The following is a 22,290-nucleotide window of genomic DNA, read 5'->3' on the forward strand; positions in this document are numbered from 1 at the left end:
GTCAATGTATCTTTCTACTCTTTACCTGCAGAATCTGCCATGTAATGTATTTTCATTTCACACCACGTTTGTGAATCTGTTAATGTTTTAATAAACAAGAGAAACGAAGATCTGTAGCTCCTAATATTTCTTGGTTGAAATAGATCATTTTATTTTACTTTTAATGGAAACTATTAATATAAAAAAAAAGTTTTCAGTTTTATGTACAGTACAACAATGACGTTTTTGTACATTCAACAGGTTTGATAAAGAATGCTTTTATTGACATTTGTAGTGTACAATAAAGAAAGGTGGTATTTTTTACCCTTTTCTTTTTTGGCTTTTCATACATTGCAAATTTATTTCCATTCCCCCCCCATGTCAGGTTTTAACAGCGATTAATCACAGATCAAACCAATAGTATGTAAAACTGAGCAGATCATCCTTAGAAGTGCTGTCAAAATGCAAGGATTTTCTGAGAATTACAAGTTCTCGTTTGTTTCAGCATGCATGCTGTTACTCTTTGGGCCGGCCAAAAAAAAAAAAAACGAAAAAGACTATGGTTAACAAAATATATAAATGTCCAAATATAACAATACTGCACATCTAGCGAAACAATGGCAAAGGTGGATGCAGGGAGTAACAAAAGGCTGTTTTGAACTGTTTATGGAAAGACAATACAGCCTTCATGTGTTGCCATTTATTTTTCATGAACAGTCTGCTTCCAAAGCTGTCGGCACTCTTCACCAAAAGCCAGAAACGCATGCTTTGTCTCAACTGTTGAACTGCTAATAAAGGGCTGTGCTGGGGATCTTCATATCAGCTGCTGTCCTCATTCATGCGTGGGCAATCTGATGAAACCAACCATATCTGAGAGTCATTATGCAAAACCATCCCACCTTTACTTGTTATTTGACAGAAAGATACTACAGTTTGATTGTCATGTCAAAATATTACTTCAGCTGAAGTCTAGTTAGCTAAAGAGGGCTTGTTAAAACACTTTGATGTCGCAATGTCTGCATCAGTTTAGATACGATTGACAATCTAGTTGACATTTGGAATGTCTTGATGGATGTCTCATGAAATCTCATGAAAAAGGCGGCAAAAGCCCTTTTGTTTTAAAATGTCATCCACAAGTGATTTCCCAAATTCCAAGCTTTTCTTATATTGGTAGTTTTCCATTTTGGAAGAATTCCATAATTAGCTAGCTAACCGTTGTAGTAATCAATTGTCTCCATGTGAGTGAAAAATCAATACAAAAAGTTCATTAAAATAACTCCTGCTTATAAAGTAAAGGATTCTTCTATCTAATCCGACATTACATCAGTCAAAGAAATGCAACAGGCTGAATAAGGGAATCTCCTGTTTATCTAAAGCAGGACTCCAGACTAACAAACGTGACTAGGAAGCTATTGGCTCCTAAAATGAAATTACTGAACTGATAAACTGAAACCGCTAGATAAAAATTGTTGTTTTGAAGCGCTTCAAGTTCATAATTTGGAACTGCCTTGCAGTTAAGTAAAACCTTTGCTAACTCTGCAACAGCTCTGAATGATTCACTGACAGAATCTGATTAAACATGCTAACTCTCAAATCCATTTGATAAACTCATTATTATCTTAAGAAACAATGTGTGCGTGAATCACAGATCGCGCTGCATGAGCATGCACTGACGTGCCCTCTAAAGTTGTAATTAACTAACGGCACCTCATGAAATTATATATAATGAAACAAAGCCCTAAAGGGACATGGTGATGTGAAAAAACAAAAAATATTTTGATTTTTGTTGTGCGTTCTCTTGCAAAAGTATACTGCGCTCCCCAAAAAAGGTTGCATTCGTGCGCAAAAACTATATTGTGTTCACCCGAAAATCTTTGCATTCACTCGCATCACAAAAGCATTGAAATATAGTTTATAGTATACAAAAGTTTTGAGAGCATTCTTGGGGGAACAAAAAAGTTTTGCAAGAGAATGCATAAACATTTAAAGATATTTTTTTCCTCCAACACATTTACGTTCAGGGGCTCCATACGAGATACACAAAAACACTCTCATAGTAGCAAATATGTAATTTGCAACATTTGCGATTATCCTAGAATCAGTCTGGAGCCCTGCTTAAAGCGCATTGATAATGGTCTATAGAATGGTCTATAAAAAGTGCGGTCACATTTAGTTTCGCAAGCAAAATCCAGCCATTTCTATAGGATTCCATGCAATCAGAATTTTGCATGAGGGCGAAAGATTTCCCCACACATTACTCACAGATTCAAGATAGTCAGACGGATTTACCATGTTGACCAACAGAAAGTTATTTGGTTTGAAAGTGACTTTTGCATGAGCTGAGCTTCATATAATACTACAATATTGAAAATAGACCTTATTTGCTCGCGAAATCCCTCTAATGTGACCGGACCAGGAAAAACTAACAGAGTTAATGGCCCCAACCCAACTAACAGCTGAATTAAAGGCTTCCAAACCACATACCAAAATTTCCCTCGTTAATGAATATAGCATTCATCTCTGAATAATACTTAAATATCAGTTATTCCATTCTTCTTTATTCTCTCCTTCTATTTCCTGATAATGGCTTTATATCCCGTGCACTGCATTGCTATTCCTTACACAATCCTTTATATGATAACATGTTAAAAACATTGGCGGAACACTAAATAAAAATGGGCCACTAAAAAGGGTGAGAGAAGAGATGGGACAGGATGCTAAATGCAGCGGCCCAGAAAAATTGTAACATTTCATCCTCTATCACGGTCCAAACCAATGCAAAATAAAAGCTTTATTGGACTGAGACCTTCAGTTATGTCAAAACCTACCATTATGTGAAACTTGAAGTTGTAGTTGAATTCCTGAAGGCCGCTTGAAATTATTGTTCGATCGTATTGTCTCATAATAATAATAAAGTCAGTGACAGAGGTCCATTCTTGATACTTGTAACAGTAACTTAATCATCAACATTCCTAATACTGATCCACAGTCTTTCCGCTACAATGCCAAGCAGTCCATCTCTGAGAAAGCTACATTGTTTTAGCTTTGGAGCAGTTTTATCTTACCAAAAAAATTAACAAGGTCCATATTCATGAAATAAAGCATCTGGTGATTCATAAAGCTTAGAGGCGAAACCGAAGCTCATTCTTCGTTTCTTATTGAGGCCCAGGCACTGTGCACCAGAAACCATTTCATAGAACAAACCTTCCCTCTACAGTTCCTCTCTCGGCCAACATCAACATCTGAACAGTCTCCATTAGGGCTAAGTGTGTACAGCGCCCTCTTGTGTTTCAGGAGCTTAGTGTTGCTACAACGGTTCTGAAGAGATCGAATTCAGGGTCGCCACCCCTTTTGACTCAACAGGGCCAATGGTTTCCACAGTGGAGTTGAGAGGTGAGAAGAAAGGAAAGAGAGCACCACGTTCAGCGGGGCTGGGCAGAGGGCGTCCCAGTGGAGATGGTGCATAGGTGGTATGGAGGAATTGTTCCTGCACAGCTTTCAGGCTCTTTGAAGTGCAAATGAGAGAAAGAGAGAGCGAGCGAGCAAAGAGGGACTCGAGCTGGTGGTAGGCATGATTCTGAGACTGGACGGATTCCCTCCTTTTAAGAGATGATCTCCAGGATGTAGAAGATGAGCTCCATCACCACAGGCCCCTCACTTAGCTGGCAGGCCCCACTGTGGATCACTGGGATGAGGGCGCTGTCTAGATCACTCAGGTACTGGGGGAGCAGCGGCTGACCGTTACTGCCTGCTAGGTATCCCACCTGTAAGACATTTCAGAGTAAGCCTGGAGGAGTCATCTTAACTTGACTGAGGCTACATTTACATTAGTCTTTTGATGAAATCTTAAGAAATGTCTGTCCCTCCATTGACAGCTACGCAACTACCATTTTGACGCTTCTAAAAGTTCATAAAGAGATTGTAAAACTAATCCATATGAATTGGTTTTGTCCAAATTTTCTGAAGAGACATGATCACTTTATATGATGAACAGATGGAATTTAGGTTTTTATTCACATTTAAACATTGATCAGCAAACATAAACAGAAGCTTAACCCAACCTGCTTGATGCCTGAGAGCAAACCTCTTGCTGAAGCTCAAACGTGCTCCATAACACAATAAAAAACCTCATTGGTTCTCGCACATCAAGCGAACATGCTTGAGCTTCCGCTTATCATAACTGATGTGTGCGTTAATGAATGTTTATATGTGAAAAAACCTACATCAAATCTGTTCATCATATAAAGTGATCGTGTCGCTTCAGAAAATTTGGACTAAACCACTCAATTCATATGGATTAGTTTTACGATCTTTTTATGAACTTTTTGACGGGTCAAAGTGGTAGTTGCGTAGCTGTGAACGAACATCTTATGAGTTTGAAAACGACACGAGGGTGAGTAATTAATGACATAATTTTCATTTTTGGGTGAACTATCACTTGAAATCTTAATAAAACGTTCTCTTACGAGAGGTTCTCTCATATTGCGTAAGTTTAGCTTACGCTACGGGAAAGATTCATCTTCTCGAGATACTGAAGCCAAAAAATTATCCTTAATTTTGTCGCAGTGCAGCAGCTAGCAGACCTAGAGCAGGCCATCTCGCGTGCTCATTGGCTGCCCTGCGGGCAACTGCTGCAGCCGACCAGTGAGCCCGGCGTGACGTCACGCCCAATGAAGGGCGCCCGCGCCTTTATAGCGTCACATCCCGCCAGATAGGCGTGGCTTAGCGTATAAAATAGGGGCTGTAGGCTGAATTCTCTGATTTTTCGACTCTTCAGCGAGCTCTTCGCATCGCTGGATTTGAGAGAAGCCACCGCCGCCGTTGAACAGCGAACAGCCAGCCTAGGACAGCGCTGAGGAAGCCGGCCGTCTTCGCCACCTTCAGCCATCCGTGCGAGCTACGCTATCCGGCGACGTATCCTTTTTTGCTTATTATTCTAAAAGAGCAGCGAGCGTCTTTTTAAAGATGCCTCGCACTTCCTGTGGCTCGTGTAAAGCCCCACTCAGAGCCGGAGACCGCCACCTGATCTGCGCTCTCTGCCTGGGGCTGGAACATGCAGAGCTCGCCCTCGCGTCCGGGGGCTGCGAGCTCTGTGAGGAGCTTCCACTGTCGACCCTGCGGGCTCGACTCGAAGCTTTCAACACCACAGCAGTCACTCCGCCCCCTGTGGGACCGCGCAGAAAGAAGCGCCATTCCCTGAGACAGCCGGAACCTGTGGCCACAGCGACGCGCTCGCCGGAGAACCTCCCTCGAGCCTCGCTCTCGCCTTCCCCACCTCTCCTCACCGACGCGCAGCTGCCGCTTGCGAGCCTCACTGCCGTCGCTTCGGAGGATGAGTCCGAGGGACACGTCACAAGAGACTGCTGCTCTATCCTGGCATCAGACAGCGAGGAATGGTCGCTTCACTCCGCCTCCTCGTCAATCCAGGATTCCACCCGTACCCGCGCTGGAGCTGACGCGGAACTTATGCGCCTGCTGACGCAAGCTGTTGACCGTCTCGGGCTCGAGTGGTCGCTGCCGAAGGAACCTGCGCCGAACAGGCTCGACGGCTGCTTCCTTCAAAGTCGCCGCCGCGCAGTTTCAGAAACTAGGCCCGCTCCATTCCTGCCGGAACTTCATGCGGAGCTGACGAAGTCATGGAATACACCGTTTTCTGCTAGACTTCAGTCACAGGCCTCCGCGTCACTCTCCCGAGTGGACGGCGCCGCCGAGAAAGGGTACACAGCGATTCCCCCTGTGGAAGAGGCGGTCGCAGCGCACCTTTGCCCGCCCTCCGCGAGATGGCGGTCACGGTCAGCCCTCCCGCCTAAAGCCTGCAGAGCCACTTCCGCCTTGGTCGGCCGCGCTTATGCCGCCTCCGGCCAGGCCGCGTCTGCTCTACACTCGATGGCTGTGCTTCAGATCCTGCAAGCCGACCTCCTCCGTGAATGGGATGAGAAGGGCCGGGACCCAGCTGCGGTTACGGATTTGAGAAGCGCGACGGATCTCTCTCTCCGCGCCACCAAAGCCGCAGCCCAAGCCATCGGACGAGCCATGGCCGCGTTGACCGTGACGGAGAGGCACCTCTGGTTAACGCTTGCGGATATGAGGGAAACTGAGCGAGCCACCTTTCTGAACGCGCCGCTTTCCCCCACTGGTCTCTTCGGCCCAGGGGTGAACGGGATTGTTGACCGCTTCTCTGTGTTACAAAAGACCACGCAGGCCATGAACCTCTTCCTGCCGCGACGCTCGAGTTCTGCCACAGGCCGCTCTCGCGAGAGACAAGCCAGCCTCCTGTGCGAACCAGCACCCAGCGTCCAGCACAGCCTCAGCCTTCGCAGCGACGTCAGGGCGGCCGCCGTAGATCGCGCTCAGACAGCCGTCACAGACCACCGCCCCCCAGAGGGCCTCGGCAAAGAATCACGCTGAAGTCCGAGCACGCGAAGCCCTCCTAACAGCGAGAGAGAAAAGACGCGCGTGTCCCGCTGCGGCCGGACCGCCGTCAAAGTTCATTTCCCTGTCAGTCCCCTTCGAACAGGCTACTGCAGTGGTTTCAACTAGCAGCCAACGAGCCGGTTTATTCACCCTCTCGCCTGCACACAAACGCCGTTTTCACGGCGACCCAGAGAAATCTCAAAAAGAGTATAATGTCTGGTCCGGCTCACGCCGTCAGTGTTTTAAGTGTAGTGAATGTGCCCACGCCCCAGTGTTCACCCCTACACATAAGCACCCCAAATCCCGTGTCACTCACAGAGCACACTCTCATAAAGCGCAGAAAAGCCGCTCGAGTGTTGAATGTAAGAAATGTGTCCACAGGTCTGTGCCCACTATCTGCCCGCTCTGTTACACGATCAAAGAAGCAGGTTATGAACGCAAGTCTCGTGCCCGCCAGAGAGCGCTCACGCTTGCTAACACAAACCTCCCCCCGGGCCCCTGCGTGGGAAACTATCCCAGGGATTTCAGAATGGGTGTTGAGCACAATAAAGCAGTAAATAAATAAAGGGCTATACACTTCAATTCATTCGCCGTCCCCCGCGCTTTCAAGCCCGGACCGCGACGATAGTGAATGCGGAAGTAGCACACCTACTTCACGCAGAAATAGCAAAGCTGCTGTGCAAAGGGGCTATAGAAAAGGTACCGCCTTCTCTGAGCGAGTCAGGCTTTTACAGACGATATTTTCTCGTACCCAAGAAGGACGGAGCCTTCAGACCTATCATAGATCTGAGATATTTGAACAAAGTGCTTGCAAAAAGACCGTTCAAAATGCTTACGACCAGGAAAATCCTCGCGCACGTTCGCCCGAGGGACTGGTTTATTTCTCTAGATCTGAAGGATGCCTATTTTCAGATTCAGATAGTACCCCGTCACAGGAAATTTTTGAGATTCGCCTTCGACGGTCAGGCATATCAATACACCGTCCTGCCGTTCGGCCTGTCCCTAGCACCCCGTACATTTACAAAGTGCATGGACGCGGCGCTCACCCCCCTGAGAAGTCAGGGGCTGCGCATAATGAACTATCTGGACGATTGGCTGATATTGGCACAGTCAGAGACAGAACTACTATCTCACAGAACAGTGCTTCTCAGTCATCTGGAAACCTTGGGTCTCACGGTCAACTGGACCAAGAGCTCATTACTGCCCAGCCAGTCAATTTCCTTTTTAGGAATAGAACTGGACTCGGTGACCATGACGGCTCGTTTATCGACACAGCGCGCGCGCCGTGTTCGCCACCTAGCCGCATCTTTCCAGAAGGGCAGCTTTCTCCCTTTGAAAACATTTCAAAGAATGTTGGGCTGTATGGCATCAGCTGCAGCGGTTCTCCAGCTGGGCCTACTGCGCATGCGCCCGCTCCAACGCTGGTTGAACGCTCGCGCGCCTCGCCGAGCCTGGGTGTATGGCGGCCAGAAAATCAGAGTGACTCAGACCTGCATAACAGCTCTGCAGCCCTGGTTAGTGGCCGACTGGTACCAGCAGGGAGTAATGATGGGAACCATCTCTTATCGGAAGGTCATCTCGACAGACGCGTCCAACTCGGGTTGGGGCGCGCTGTTCGAGGGCAGACCGGCCTTTGGCCAGTGGTCAGACCAGGAGAAGGGTTTTCACATAAACTGTCTGGAAATGATAGCGGTCGAGAACGCGCTGAAGTGCTTCCTCCCATTCATACAGGACCAGCATGTTCTTGTCCGCTCGGACAACACATCTGTGGTATCCTATGTAAACCGTCAGGGCGGTGTCAGATCCAGAAATCTCTGCAATCTGACGGAACGCCTCCTTATTTGGTCACAGATGAACCTGCGCTCGCTTAGGGCGGCGCATGTGCCTGGCCATTTGAACGACGGCCCAGACAAACTGTCCAGGGACAATGTTCCCCCAGGGGAATGGTCCCTGCACCCCCAAACGGTCCAGAAACTGTGGCGCCTATTCGGCAGAGCGGAAGTCGACCTGTTTGCGTCAAAAGACAACGCTCAATGCCCGACGTTCTTCTCGAAGGACGAGGACGGGCTGGCCCAGGTTTGGCCCAGCCTCCCGCTATATGCTTTCCCTCCGGTCTCTCTGTTGCCACAGGTGATCAAGAGGATCAGGGAAACGCGCCACTCGGTACTCCTCATAGCCCCGCGTTGGGAGAATCAGACTTGGTTCCCGGAACTGCACGGCTGTCACATACAGCTCCGTGGCCGATTCCGGTGAGGGCAGATCTCCTCTCTCAGGCTCGCGGCACGATCTGGCATCCCCATCCAGAGCGCTGGTCTCTGCATGCATGGTTGATCAATGGGTACTCGTTGCCCTGCCAGAAGGAGTGATGAACACGATCACGCAGTCTAGAGCCCCTTCCACGAGAAGGCTCTACGCGTCTAAATGGTCGGTGTTCTCTGGATGGTGCACCGACAGAGGTCTGGACCCGCGGACATGCGGGGTGGCGCAGCTGCTCACCTTCCTACAAGAGCTGTTGGATAAGGGAAGGTCCCCATCCATGCTCAAAGTATACGTGGCGGCCGTGGCAGCGTTCGCGGAATCGACGCACGGCCAGTCACTGGGAAGACATGAGTTGGTCATCCGCTTCCTTAGAGGAGCTAGAAGGATGAATCCGCCGCGCCCGCCGTCGGTTCCCATGTGGGATCTTTCATTGGTCCTCGAGGCCCTGAAAGCTTTTCCATTTGAACCACTAGACTCCGTGGGGTTGAAATATCTATCACTAAAAAACGTTTTTCGGACTGCACTGTCGTCAGTAAAACGTGTAGGGGATCTGCACGCGCTGTCTGTCAGTGCGTCGTGTCTTGAGTTCGGACCAAATGACTCTAAAGTCATCCTCAGACCTAGACATGGTTATGTCCCTAAAGTGATGGGCACTCCATTCAGAGCGCAAGTTATTTCGCTGTCAGCTCTCCCAGCATCTGACAGCGAAAGTGATGTGAATCTCCTCTGCCCTGTCAGAGCGCTGAGATTTTACATTACGCGCTCCGCCTCCTTCAGGCGTTCGGAACAGCTTTTCGTTTCGTTTGGTGGGCGCGCCAAGGGGCTCGCCTCCTCGAAACAGAGCCTGTCCAGATGGATAGTGGACGCTATAGCGGCAGCTTACGCGTCAAAAGGTCTGCAATGCCCTCTGGGCATCAGGGCTCATTCCACGAGAGGCGTGGCCTCGTCGTGGGCATGGTCCAGTGGAATTTCTATCCATGACATATGTGTAGCGGCGGGCTGGAGCTCCCCGTCTACCTTTGTCAGGTTTTATAACCTAGAAGTTCCTGCCTTGCAGGCTAAACTGTTGTCAGTCTGAAAAAGAGGTGTATTCTGCCCAGATCTCCTGCTCAGATCACTTTCATGACTCAGCTCTCCTGGTTGAGCTGCACTAAGTAGGGTATGTGCCATATGACTATACAGACCGGCGCGCTGCTCTGTATTCCCCATGTGTGCTTATGTACAAGTGATGGCCCGCGTGGCTGGCCACCTTATTTTTTCCACTTATGGGGTTCCCCTCAAGCTCGGGGTCTCATGTGGATGCTTGGCGCGCACGGCGTTGACAAAGTGTTCCCGTAGCGTAAGCTAAACTTACGCAATACAAGAGAACCTCTCGTAAGAGAACGATACTCGATTACTAACGTAACCTCGGTTCTCTCTAGAGAGGGAACGAGTATTGCGTAACCGGCCGTGCTCGCGCCACGAGCGACTTCGCTTCAGTCGTCGAAAAACCAGAGAATTCAGCCTACAGCCCCTATTTTATACGCTAAGCCACGCCTATCTGGCGGGCTGTGACGCTATAAAGGCGCGGGCGCCCTTCATTGGGCGTGACGTCACGCCGGGCTCACTGGTAGGCTGCAGCAGTTGCCCGCAGGGCAGCCAATGAGCACGCGAGATGGCCTGCTCTAGGTCTGCTAGCTGCTGCACTGCGTTGACAAGGTATACAAAATTAAGGATAATTTTTTGGCTTCAGTATCTCGAGAAGATGAATCTTTCCCGTAGCGTAAGCTAAACTTACGCAATACTCGTTCCCTCTCTAGAGAGAACCGAGGTTACGTTAGTAACCGAGTATCGTTTTACTGAGATAATATCGAGAGACCAGACATAATAAAGTTCTCACACTATTCTTCTGGTCCAATCATTTTATTAACAAAATATTCCACCACTTCTGTCCAGGTCACACTCAATCGCCATTTCATGTATGGTCTAAAACGCAACTGCTCTCATGTTTTTTTTTTTTGCAAGACTACATTTTCTGTCATCTTTGCAGGAATGTAATATGAAGATTGTACAAAGTAACATGTATCTTTAGCAACACTGTGCAATAGCACATAAATGTACAATATGCGTCACATGACTAAACCTGCGTCATCATTTTCAAATACTTCAGCTTTTACAGTCTACACATTATAACATGAAAACTGTTTTTTGTTTTTTTTATGTATCCACTTTGGAGAGCCTCTTAAAATTTTGCAGGACAAAAACGGTCTATGTGTGGACAGAAGGCCAAAACAGAGAGAAAAAGATAAAAATGTATCCAGATTAAAGGATTAGTTCATTAAAAATTAAAAAAACTTTTGCTGATAATTTACTCACCCCCATGTCATCCAAGATGTCCTTGTCTTTCTTTCTTCAGTCGCAAAGAAATTAAGGTTTTTGATGAAAACATTCCAGGATTTTTCTCCATATAATGGACTTCAATGGGAACCAAACGGTTCAAGGTCCAAATGACCGTTTCAGTGCCGCTTCAAAGGGCTTTAAACGATACCAGACGATGAATAAGGGTCTTATCTAGCGAAACGGTCATTTCAAAAATAAATAAAAAAGTTTAAGTTTTGTAAGCACAAATGCTCGCCTTGCTCTGTTCTGTTCGTGACGACACCTAATACGCACTTACGTTGAAACGAACGCGCATCACAGAACAGAGCAAGGCGAGCATTTGTGCTCTGAAACTGCCATTTGGACCTTGAACCGTTTGGTTCCCATTGAAGTCCATTATATGGAGAAAAATGCTGGATAGTTTTCATCAAAAACCTTAATTTCTTTTCGACTGAAGAAAGAAAGACATGGATTTCTTGGATGACATGGGGGTGAGTAAATTATCAGCAAAAGTTTTTTTTAAAAGTGAACTAATCTTTTAATGTAGATGTAGCCAGAAAGCAACAATTAAATGGAGCTATCATTCTAACCTGATCAGAGTCCAATGTAACCCTCAGGCCCAGTTTGGCCATCCCATCCTCTTTGAGAAGTTTGAGGTGAGGACACAGGGCCATGCAGAAAGCCCTTGCCACGTTCTCGGTGAGTCTGCTGTGGTCTGCAGGATCACTCAGGCCATTGGTCTGGTCCTCGCTCCTTAGGAAGAACACCTAAGCAAACAGCACAATTAATGTACAGTTATATCATTTGACAAAAAATATTTTTTTTTGTCCATACTATGAGTTACTAGAGTCCAAAACAACATTGTAGCCCACTGACTTTCATTGTATGGTCAAAAATTATTTTTCAAATATGTCTTATTTTGTGTTTCAACAAAGAAAGGCTTACAGATTTGAAATGTCATTACAATAGAATTCATGACGTTAAATGAAGATAAATAATGGCAAATGATGAATAAATACCTCTGTCCAACGGATGATTTTCCCATTGGCTTTATACTCTGAGCCATGGAAGATCTTAATGCTGGTGACTGACTCCATGGATTTCCCATCAATGGGACTGATCACTCTTATAACAAGAAAAGTACACAGGTGGGATGAGAATGATTTTTGGGATTAAATATTTTCCTTTGTAAACAGGTTTTTTGATGGGATATCCACAAAGGCAGCTAATGCTATTCAAACACACACACACGTACACTGATGAGCCAAAACATTATGACCAGTCACAGGGAAAGCGAAAATTGTTGATCATCTACTGAAAAGCCACATATTAGGTCTGGGTAGATTAGATGGTAAGAAAACAATCAGTTCTCGGAATCAATGTGTTGGATGCAGGAGAAATTACACAAACAGGGACTTTAATGACATAGCATTCTAAATACATAGACATTAATATGGATTTTGTCCCCCCTTTGCAGATAGGGAATGATGCCAGTGAACGAGTCAAGTGAACGAGACAGTTTTAGTTGTCTGCTCACCCCTTGTTGACGTTGTGGTCATCATCAACCCACTGGATATGGACGTGCTCCTGGTTCTCATCTTGATCAGCTTTCCCACAGGCAATACCGAAATCTTTCATCTCTCTCAGGGCTTGCCGTAAGGCCTCCATTGTTTCAGCTGTTATCTGCACCATCACGCCATCTGGGGCACAAGCATTCAGAGTTACTACAGTGTGCACACAAATCTGCACTTAAAATTAGAATCAGGTGGTACAAAAAGTACAATTCAGCCCGACTCTGTTGACTGTCACTGTTAACCCCTTACACCCTGAAGGCATTTTTAATGATTTCACATAATTTCAAGTGGCATAGTTAAAAAGCAATGGCTTATAACTCTACAAAAAAACAAGGTATCATCAAGTAAATGGTCTCATTTGATAGAAATCCTTTAAAATTTTGAAGAGAATTTATTTTGGCATGTTCTCCTGCAAATGTTTTTATGTTACAACACTGCTGAGAAAACCCCAGATAAAGTGATGCAATTAGTTGATTTATTTTGTTTTTTTATCATGCTTGACATGATGACTATTAGATAGTATATATGACAGGTCGTAAAATCAAGTTTGGCCAAATTGTGTGTTAATATCTCAAAGCAATCAAAAGTTATGGGATTGGTTCTAGCATGGTAGCCTTTTCATCAAAAGTCCAAAAACCTCTCCAAACAAGTGATCGGTGTATTTTACTGCTAAGTAGAAAGCACTTTAAATTAGAATCAAGTGGTACAAAAAGTACAATGCAGCCTGACTGGGACTGGGTCAAAAACGTTAAAAGGGAGATTTTGTCCAGTTTAGACATTGTTCCAGGGGGATCAGATGTCCTACATTTAGAGAAAGAGGCTGCAAATGTTGTACCTTCCACAATGCTGGTCTTAGCCAAGTAGCCAGATGAAGCCTTTAAAGCCCCACTGAACACAAAGAAGGAGGCACCAGTCACTAAAAGAGGGATAAAAGGAATTAATACATCAAAAACATAATTTCCTCAACCAATAGTACTCATTCACTTTTAAAAGAAACAGAACTCAGAGGTGATAAGATTTTTTTTTCAAAGTACTTTAATTTCATTAATTAATCAACATATGATTAATTCACAACATATCTTTTAATAAAATAATCCATTACATTGCCGTACACTACCGTGCAAAAATAAAAAAAAATTTTTTTTTTTTTTTTTTTTTGAAAGAAGTCTGTTATGATCACAAAGGCTGCATTTATTTAAAATCTTTGGGTGTGGCTTTTTGGAAATGCAGGTAATTGTGTCGCACCTTTGCGAGGCTGGTGATGAATACTGATGGCCTGCGTCTGGTAGTTACCATCATCGTTCTGAACACAGACAAGATGGGAATCCGCCCGCTCGTTGAAGCATGCGCCCATCGCCAGCACATGCTCGTTGGACTTATTCATTGCTTTCATGAGCTGAGAAAAGAGAAAGCCGAAAGATAACTTGTCATGACTTTCCAAAGTTTTGCATAATCCGAAAACTTAATTAAGTTTTTAAGGGTTTATAAATCCTATATGAGTGAATGACAGCTTTTAAAGAAAGCAGAGAGTAAGACACAAGACAACCAAGGCTTTAAATAATCCCTGCTATGTCAAAGGTCTGCCACTACAAGTTCTGCTCCGTCAAACGCTTTTCAAACACAAGCTAAATACCAAAAGTCTCCAACTTTTGGTATTTAGGACACGGAGGACACAGAAGACAAGCTGTTGTCAATGCTTCACTTGTTTCATGGGACAGTTGTCATGAATCTGCTACGCTCGCTGTTACTCATGCTGTTCCACATAAGTTCCAAATACATTTTACAAGAAATGTTTTACTATTGGAAATGTGTTGCCATACAACAACCAAAAAGAAGTTTCTTTCTTCATTCACCTCATTGTAACGGTTGCTCGGTATCTTGAGGCACGTCTTCCTCACTTCCATGTCCACCACCAGCCCCTTGACCACTGGCAATGTGTACTGGTAATTTCTGAAGTCCTGTAGATGTGGGAAAATTCAAACGTCATCAGACGTCTTGACATGGGTTCATATTGACAGTATGCATGTGCTAAATTCAGAAGAAGAAGTGAAATAAGAATACTTACTGCCAGCAAGTTCATGATGGTATGACCAGTTTCTCCAAAAAGAGGTTTTCTAAAGCGAACACTAAACAGTGGGCAGGGGTAGACTGCAACACAAGTGCACAATAAGAACATGCCGGGCTACCACAACAAGTCACGCTATTTAATTTAGCAGCTCACAATAAGCTCCTTCACACTCCAAATGACTCAGAGGACCCTTTTATGTAATAGGGCAATAACTTTAATGTAAAATCGGGGGCCTGTGTGCTCACACCCCGGTTTTAAGACTAGAACCGTACATGGTGCTTGTAAATGTGAGAATGCTTGCATGTCATGGATGAGGAATCATGAGTTGAGAAACACACTGATAATAAATTCCATCTCCACAGGAGGCAGTGCTTACAAATTAGTGCAGAGAAAACTAGTGCGTGAGAAGAGAGCACAGAAAAAGACATTTTCTGCATTGTGGTTTCCTAAACAGCTCTTATACTGGCCTCAGAAAGGGGCCTTGCATTCTCACTGCAATGTGTACACATCTCCATGTCAAGAGGTCAAAGATACAATAAAAACTACAAAAACAATCCGGATCTTTCAATGTCTTGATAAGGCTAAACCATTAAAAAAGCCTCAAATTCAACATCAAACCAGAAACTCACATCGGTATTCCGCCCCTAGTCGGAGCATAAGTCGGATGGGAAAGACCTTGGCCCAGGGGGTCTCCCACTTCTGCACCAGGATGCCAAAGAGGTAGGGCGGGTTAGGCAACGGCAGGTCCTGCAGGGTCTGGAAGCTGGGGCTGATGTAAATGAATCCGCCGTGCTCCTTGCTGCCCAGGAAGCTCTGAGTGAAGAAGGAGTGGCCCAGGTGACTTAACACATTTCCTGCACAAAAGGAAGTGTAGGATTAGATCAGGCTCAACCACTTTATTTTCATGATTAAACCATTTCTACTTAGATAAGAGGCGAAAATAAAACTTTTAAATCGCTAAATGGTTTTTAGAAATGTAAATACCATAAACAATAACAATAGAACAAGACATTGCGTAGCAACGCTGTGGGAACTCCTCCCTTCTCCAATTTTGTTGGAATCATATTGACAAACTGGTCAATTGTCGCGAAGTATCCAAATACTGACAGGCTCGTGGGCAGTATAATATGCACGGACGCAACAATTGCATCAGAATCACGTCTGAACGCTTGCACAGCTGATCAAACAGCGAACACGGCGCTAACGCGATGTCTCGTTCCCACCTCTCAGGGAACGGAGGTTACGATAGTAACTGGAAATGTTCCCTTTTGAGAGCGGTAACTCTACATTGCATAGCAAAGCTGCGGGAACTGTTTTAAATCCCGCCGTGAGTAGTGAAAATAAGCCCTGAGAAACAGAAGAGACGGACAGTCAGCCAATAGCCGCGCCGCTAGGAGTGCTTGCATCTGATAGGCGGAACTAGACCAATGAGACATCAGCTCCGATCCGATCCGAATTTGCATATCCAAACGCAATGAAAGCGAAGGCTCCACTGATCCAGGGCAGACACAACACAATAAGCGCTCAAGCATGAGGGTTAAACACAGTGTCGACGGTGGTAGCGGTGACAGTTGTATTAACACTACTAGTCATATACACTGAGTTAACAGCATAGTGGTAACCACTGCATAGTTGGATACAATAGTTCACAATACATGAGTAAGAAACTTAACTCCCCGAAAGCACTTGCGACGGAACATCCAGCTTGTAAAATCAGGCAACCGCCCTCGTCGAATGAGCTCTGATGTTAAGGGGACAATCTTTCCCCTGGCATTTGAGATAGCGTCAACAATCCAGTGAGAAAGTCTCTGTTTTGAAACAGCACGTCCCTTAGTACATCCACCAAAGCACACAAAAAGCTGGTCCGACTGACGAAAGGTGGCCGAGCGATTTACACACATCCGCAAAGCCCTGACAGGGCAGACAGCGCTATGAGCGTCAGCATCACGCGAGGATGACGGCTCAGCAGATAAAGCCAGCAGGGAAACAATCTGTGCTTTGAACGGTGTAGAGAGTGACTTCGACACGTAGCCCCGTCTCGGCCGGAGAGTGCCGCTGCAGTCGCCTGTTCTTAAGGTTCCTGCAGCGGCCACACATGAAGGTTCCAAAGCTCGGGGCTGGGGTGCCATATTGTGCCGTTTGCCTGAGACAGCAGGTCCTTCCTGATGGGGATCTCTCTCAGGTCCGCAAACCAGGGCTGGTTCAGCCAGTTCGGGGCCAGGAGGATCACTAATACTCTCTCCTCCCTGATTTTGCATAACACCATAGGCAGAATCTTCCCCGGCGGGAACGCGTAGAGCCTGGCTTTCGGCCAATGCGACGTCAGAGCATCTCCCGTCAGCGGGGAGTGAGATGGCGAGAAGAACGTGGCTTATCGCTTTCGTGCGGTTCTGCGTCTCGGAGAAACACTCCGTGACCGACTCGACGGCGTCACACAAAGAGGCTGGAGGGAGTGACTGGAGCTTTAAGGAGCGCCTTGTGGTCCGTAAGGGTTAACCACAGGTGCCTGTTTAGGACGATCATAAACGCCATGGAGTGGCCAATAGCCTGGGCGGAGCGCTTGGTCGCCATAGGCGTGAGGTCCGTCGCCTATGCGCAGATCCTTGACTATGTCAGTGTCCGCCGACGCCGCCATCCAGGTGCTGCAGAAGTTTGGCCTGGAGCACCTGCAGTATGGCCATGGAGTGAAGAGCAGATGCTGCTTCGTCTGCAGATGAGTAGGCCTTGTCAGCCTGGTGGGCCGTGAATCTGCACGGCTTGGACAACAGACTTAGGTCCGTGCTCAGGGATGAAGAGGACGGGCACAGGTGTGCAGCAACGGTCTCCTCGACGGGGGGCATGCCATGTGTCCACGAAAGCTCGCGTCCGCGAAGAAAACAGGTGAGCGCAGTGACAATGGATGATGGCGGCTCGGCACAGGTGGAGTCCATGAACGCCGCCTCGCCATGGGCGAGACCCAGGCACGCGACGCAGAACTCATGTTTGTCGGGCGGGTCAATGGGGCCCAAAAAATCTGGCACGTAGAAGCCATCGGATGCTTAGAGAAAAAGATGCTAGTTCTCCTCAGGTGCAACTTCAACAATGGAAGCATGAAGAAAGAGATTCTGTCGCAATTGTCGCGTCCATGCATTTTATACTGCCTGCGAGCCTGTCAGTTTTTGCATACTTCGCGACAATTGGCCAGCTGTTCCAAGCTGTCGTTAGCCCATAAGATTTCAACAAAAGTGGAGAAGGGAGGAGTTCCCGCAGCCTTACTACACAATGTAGAGTTACCGCTTTCGAAAATGAACGCAAAGTACTGTTAGTAACTTCACTTAGCACACTGTCTCTGCAACATCTGTCAGGGCAGCGCGTTTTCTCATTTGAGCATGTGGATATTATTGTTTTTCTCAACATAAACGTGAAACAATATAAACACGATAATGCTGACTCGAGGACATTCTGTACAATAACTGCCCAGTCTGCTTTATTATCCGTCAACACTGCATTGGCTCCCTATTAAACATTGTATAAATTTTTAAATATTGCTGATTACTTACAAAGCACTACATGGTTTAGCTCCCCAGTACTTGAACGAGCTCATAACCCATTATAGTCCCTCAAATCTATTGCGATCTCAAAACCCGACCAGTTGATAATACCTACAATATCAAAATCGACTGCTGGCAGTAGATCCTTTTCCTATTTAGCACCAAAACTTTGGAACAGTCTTCCTAGCATTGTCCGGGAAGCAGACACACTCTGTCAGTTCATATCTAGACTAAAAACTAGGGCTGTCAAAATAACGCAGATTAATCCATTCTGTATTGACCTTTGACTCGGAGCTGTTCTAGCCACCATTCGACTGTAAAATGAAGGAGGGAGACGAGAACGTGCTGCCTGGATCATTGATTGGAACATTTAAACAGCCTGGTGGAAGTGTTGATAAAAATTAAGTCGCTGCAGCAAGTGAAATGCATATCACCAGAGTTCGTCAACTCTAAAGTACCACATCAATGCAAAGCATCTAGGAGTTAACGTTAATCGGGAGGAACAACCTAGGACGTCCTGTGATACCAACTCTAGAAGTCAACGTCATCTTCAAACCACACTGGAGCAAACACTGAAATGCAAACTTAGCCAATCTGTATGTGACCGACTGAGCAATTCCCTTACTAAATGGATCGCAATGTCCTGCAGACCAGTTTTGGTGATAGAAGACAGAGGGTTAGCAGAGGTTTTGCAAATTGCCTCTTCAGACATAACATATAACCCGCCATCGCGAAACACTATTATGTTAAAAATCCAGCAGCTGTACGACACTAAAAACAAAACAAAAGGAGATGTATTGGTGGAAGTGGAATATATTGTGCTGACAGGGGATCACTGGACTTCAGTTAGCAATCACAATTACCTTGGTGTTATGACAAATAATAATAAAGAAGTTTTTGAACTTTAATGTCACTAATGATGATTATTCATTGATTCATTTGAATTGAAATATTTAAAATACTTTAACAGCAAAACATATGTATGCGATTAATTTAGATTAATTTATCACAAAGTATTTAATTAATTAGATTACATTTTTTAATCAATTGACAGCCCTACTAAAAATCTCTTGGACTAGCATACACATAACACATTATAGACTTCTATAATTCAATGTTAGGCTGCATAGGTTTAAATCAGCTGGAAACGGGAACACTTCCCATAAATCCTGATGTACTTGATGCATCATAAGAAGGATGGCGTCTACGCTAATATTAGTCTCTCTGTTTATCCCAAGGTTTACCGCAGTCTGCCGGATCCAGGCTGTATCCAGATCTGATGAAGGACCAGCGCCTGGACACGTACAACGCCGTAGCGCGTTAAGGGTTTTTCCTGTTAGAACGGTTTCGTGTTAACGGCCCCAAAGTTAATAACTAATGGTCTTCGCAACACAAGTGAATCAATCAAAACTAACTTTAGCTGGACAATAACTTTATCCTAGAGCTGTGGTAAAGCCTATACAATCTCTTACAGTACTTTATATTATCACTTAAAAATACATTTTGTATTTATTTAGAACATTTATCAGACAATAATATCTACCCAGAGAGCAGTGCAACGAAAATGGGGAGAAAAAAAAACAAAAATACATTCAAGATGGTGGACAAACTGTAATGAAAAGTCAATTATTAATATATTTCATTCAATACAAGAATAGTTGCACCTAATTACAAATAGGCGGTCAATATTTTTATGCTTATTAGAGTTTCATGAACAATGTCATTAGTAGGAGTGTAAATATTAATCGATTCGTATCGATGCATCGATTATACAGCCGACGATTGTATGCATCGATTATACAGCCGACGATTGGATGCATCGATGCGTCCGCAAGAGTATCGATTAATGTGTTTGTTTTGCCGCCTGTCTATTTTCAACATCCGCTCATATGCGTACAAACGATTGTTGTTATGCACTGGGCTAACGTTAGTTAGTCACCAAACTAAACTGCCAGTATGAATGCACTCAGTGACTTAGTCGGCGAATTCCAAGCTATCAGTTAATAACGTAAACAAGCAGGCGCTAACGTGTACAAAAGGCTACTTCAACAGCTTAATGGAAAAGTCTAGGATGCTTTCACACAAACTCGGAACGGAACGGACACGGTTCGCATGAAAAATCGGTAATTATGTAAACGCGGTCTGTCATGCGGAACCGGGTGCGCACTGGGGTACCAAACCCGAGACTGCCTGGATGAGGTGCGCTGAGTTCGGTTGTACTCGAACCGTGCCGCGGCTCGCGTGAATGTGAAAGAATAATGGACTCGGGTGCGCACTTTTTCAGGAAGTAAGTGACCTGTGCATGCTTTTTAGCAGATTATGATGTATTTAGTTGAATAAAACACATGTAAGGGATGATAGTGTTGATAATTTACCTTGGATAAGAGCAAGAGCGAGTCTGCAGTGTATTCGCACACACATAGCGCGTGGACTCAGGGCAACAAAAAAAATAATGGAAATCCACAGTCTCCTGCGTTTGCAATCAGCAAAATGCCAAATGCGACACACAGTAAACCGGTTCTGTTCACTCAGCTGTGCATAATAGCACCAAATAAAATAAAAAAAAAACACAATATATTGACCCGCGTTCTGTTTTCTATCATGCGTCGTGCACGTTTGCGATGACGTAAGATGCACGGATTCGGAAACGCACCAGGATTCGATAGAATCAAGTTTTGAACTGTATGCAGTAACTGTTATATTTGCTGTTCTATTTGCAGTGCATTGAGCACAACATACACATTATGTGAATAGAATACTGTTCCTGTATTCTCAATAAAAGGCAAATTATAAACATTTTTGTTGATTTATTTGAAACTTAATAGATATCATGTAAAAATATCGATTATTGAATCGCATCGAATCGTATCGCGGGGAATTCTGAAGTATCGTAAATAATCGAATCGTTGGCTTAAGAAATCGGTATTGTATTGAATCGTCATGTAGGCTCCGATTTACACCTCTAGTCATTAGCTTAGAACCATGCTAATCTAGTACTACATTTGTAGTCACTATTAGTCAACGCTGCAAATTCACGTGACCAATTTGAGCCTGATGCGGAATCAGTGTGGTAAACGAAATTTCTGATTGCATGGATTCCTGTTGAAAATGAACGAAACCATGAAAATTTGCAGAACAATGGCATATGTGACTTCACATTTATGAAGCTGAAGCAGCTCTGGCTGGCATTCTCAGCGGCCTCAAAATAAAGGTCTGCAGCATCATCAAAATAAAAGTCACAACAACAAGCACGGCTTACATCACTTCAGAGTTCCTACTCGTGGTGCGAATGCAACCAGGTAAATGTTCCAAAGGGAACCATTAGTTCTCGGGGAACCCCCTTGGTGGCTAGTTCCTAGAACTAAGTTCCTAGAACTACCCAGTGCGAAAGCCCCTTATGTAAGCTGATGACGCTGAATATGGCCAGTCAGATAACATTCTTTCACTGAACACATCTAAATTGGTCACCATACATCCTACATTAGCCTAAAAGGGAATGCTTTCAGAGTAAGAAGACATGGGAACTGTTTTAAAGCTGAATCTATTGACCTGAAGTACGACTGGGTGCCGTGTCTGGAAAACAATTTCTGCTGAAGTGGATCCTCAATGGCATTGGGGCCAGCTAGGGGTGGGAGATATTGACAAAAATGAATATCTCGATATTTTTTTTCAATATCTCGATATCGATATTCAAACGATATTTTTGCAATCCTTCAAAGAAATGTGTGCAAACTGGTAAAGAAGGTCCAGTTGGTCTTTTGACTTGCTGCATTTTACCTATTATTGTATAGAATTACTAGTTCATAAAGATATGAGACATTATTGATTTAAAGACTCCTAAACTTTTTAAAATAATAAAATATTATTCAATAGTCATTTATTATTCAAAGTCTTTATTGTTCTTTTATATTTTTAATAGTGGTGTAACGGTTCACAAAATTCACGGTTTGTTTTGATACGATACAGTGGTGTCACGGTTCGGTACGTTTTCGATACAGCACAAATAAAGAAATGCCATATACATTTCCTATTTATTAATAGAAAAAATATTTTTAAATAATTGTGAGTTTTCCTACATCTTGAAACTTTTAGTTTTATAAATGGGGGT

The 22,290-nt window shown here is 44.8% G+C and overlaps 1 protein-coding gene across 4 annotated transcripts in view; it reads right to left on the minus strand.

The window, feature by feature from the left end:
• Positions 1–241: 241 nt before the first annotated feature.
• The window catches only part of zfyve9a (zinc finger, FYVE domain containing 9a), a 40,955-nt gene continuing 18,906 nt past the window's right edge, over positions 242–22,290 (minus strand). For 2 of the 4 annotated variants that reach the window (XR_013200735.1, XR_013200727.1), the window contains exons 11-20: positions 15,282–15,506; positions 14,650–14,732; positions 14,438–14,542; positions 13,830–13,980; positions 13,420–13,500; positions 12,548–12,710; positions 12,030–12,135; positions 11,601–11,777; positions 2,808–3,743; positions 242–830 (exon numbers count right to left, since the gene is read on the minus strand). Coding sequence is in view for 2 of the 4 variants with exons in the window: in XM_077222064.1 (XP_077078179.1) it covers positions 3,582–3,743; positions 11,601–11,777; positions 12,030–12,135; positions 12,548–12,710; positions 13,420–13,500; positions 13,830–13,980; positions 14,438–14,542; positions 14,650–14,732; positions 15,282–15,506 (1,253 nt within the window). In the remaining 2 variants the exon portion in view is untranslated. Of the gene's footprint in view, positions 3,744–11,600; positions 11,778–12,029; positions 12,136–12,547; positions 12,711–13,419; positions 13,501–13,829; positions 13,981–14,437; positions 14,543–14,649; positions 14,733–15,281; positions 15,507–22,290 lie in introns of all 4 variants that reach the window. The other 2 variants (XM_077222064.1, XM_077221931.1) reach the window with 1 other exon arrangement.

This window comes from Siphateles boraxobius, unplaced genomic scaffold (genome assembly GCF_051911475.1).
Source record: "Siphateles boraxobius isolate OS27281-9 unplaced genomic scaffold, OSU_SipBor_1 1, whole genome shotgun sequence".
NCBI lineage: Eukaryota > Metazoa > Chordata > Actinopteri > Cypriniformes > Leuciscidae > Siphateles > Siphateles boraxobius.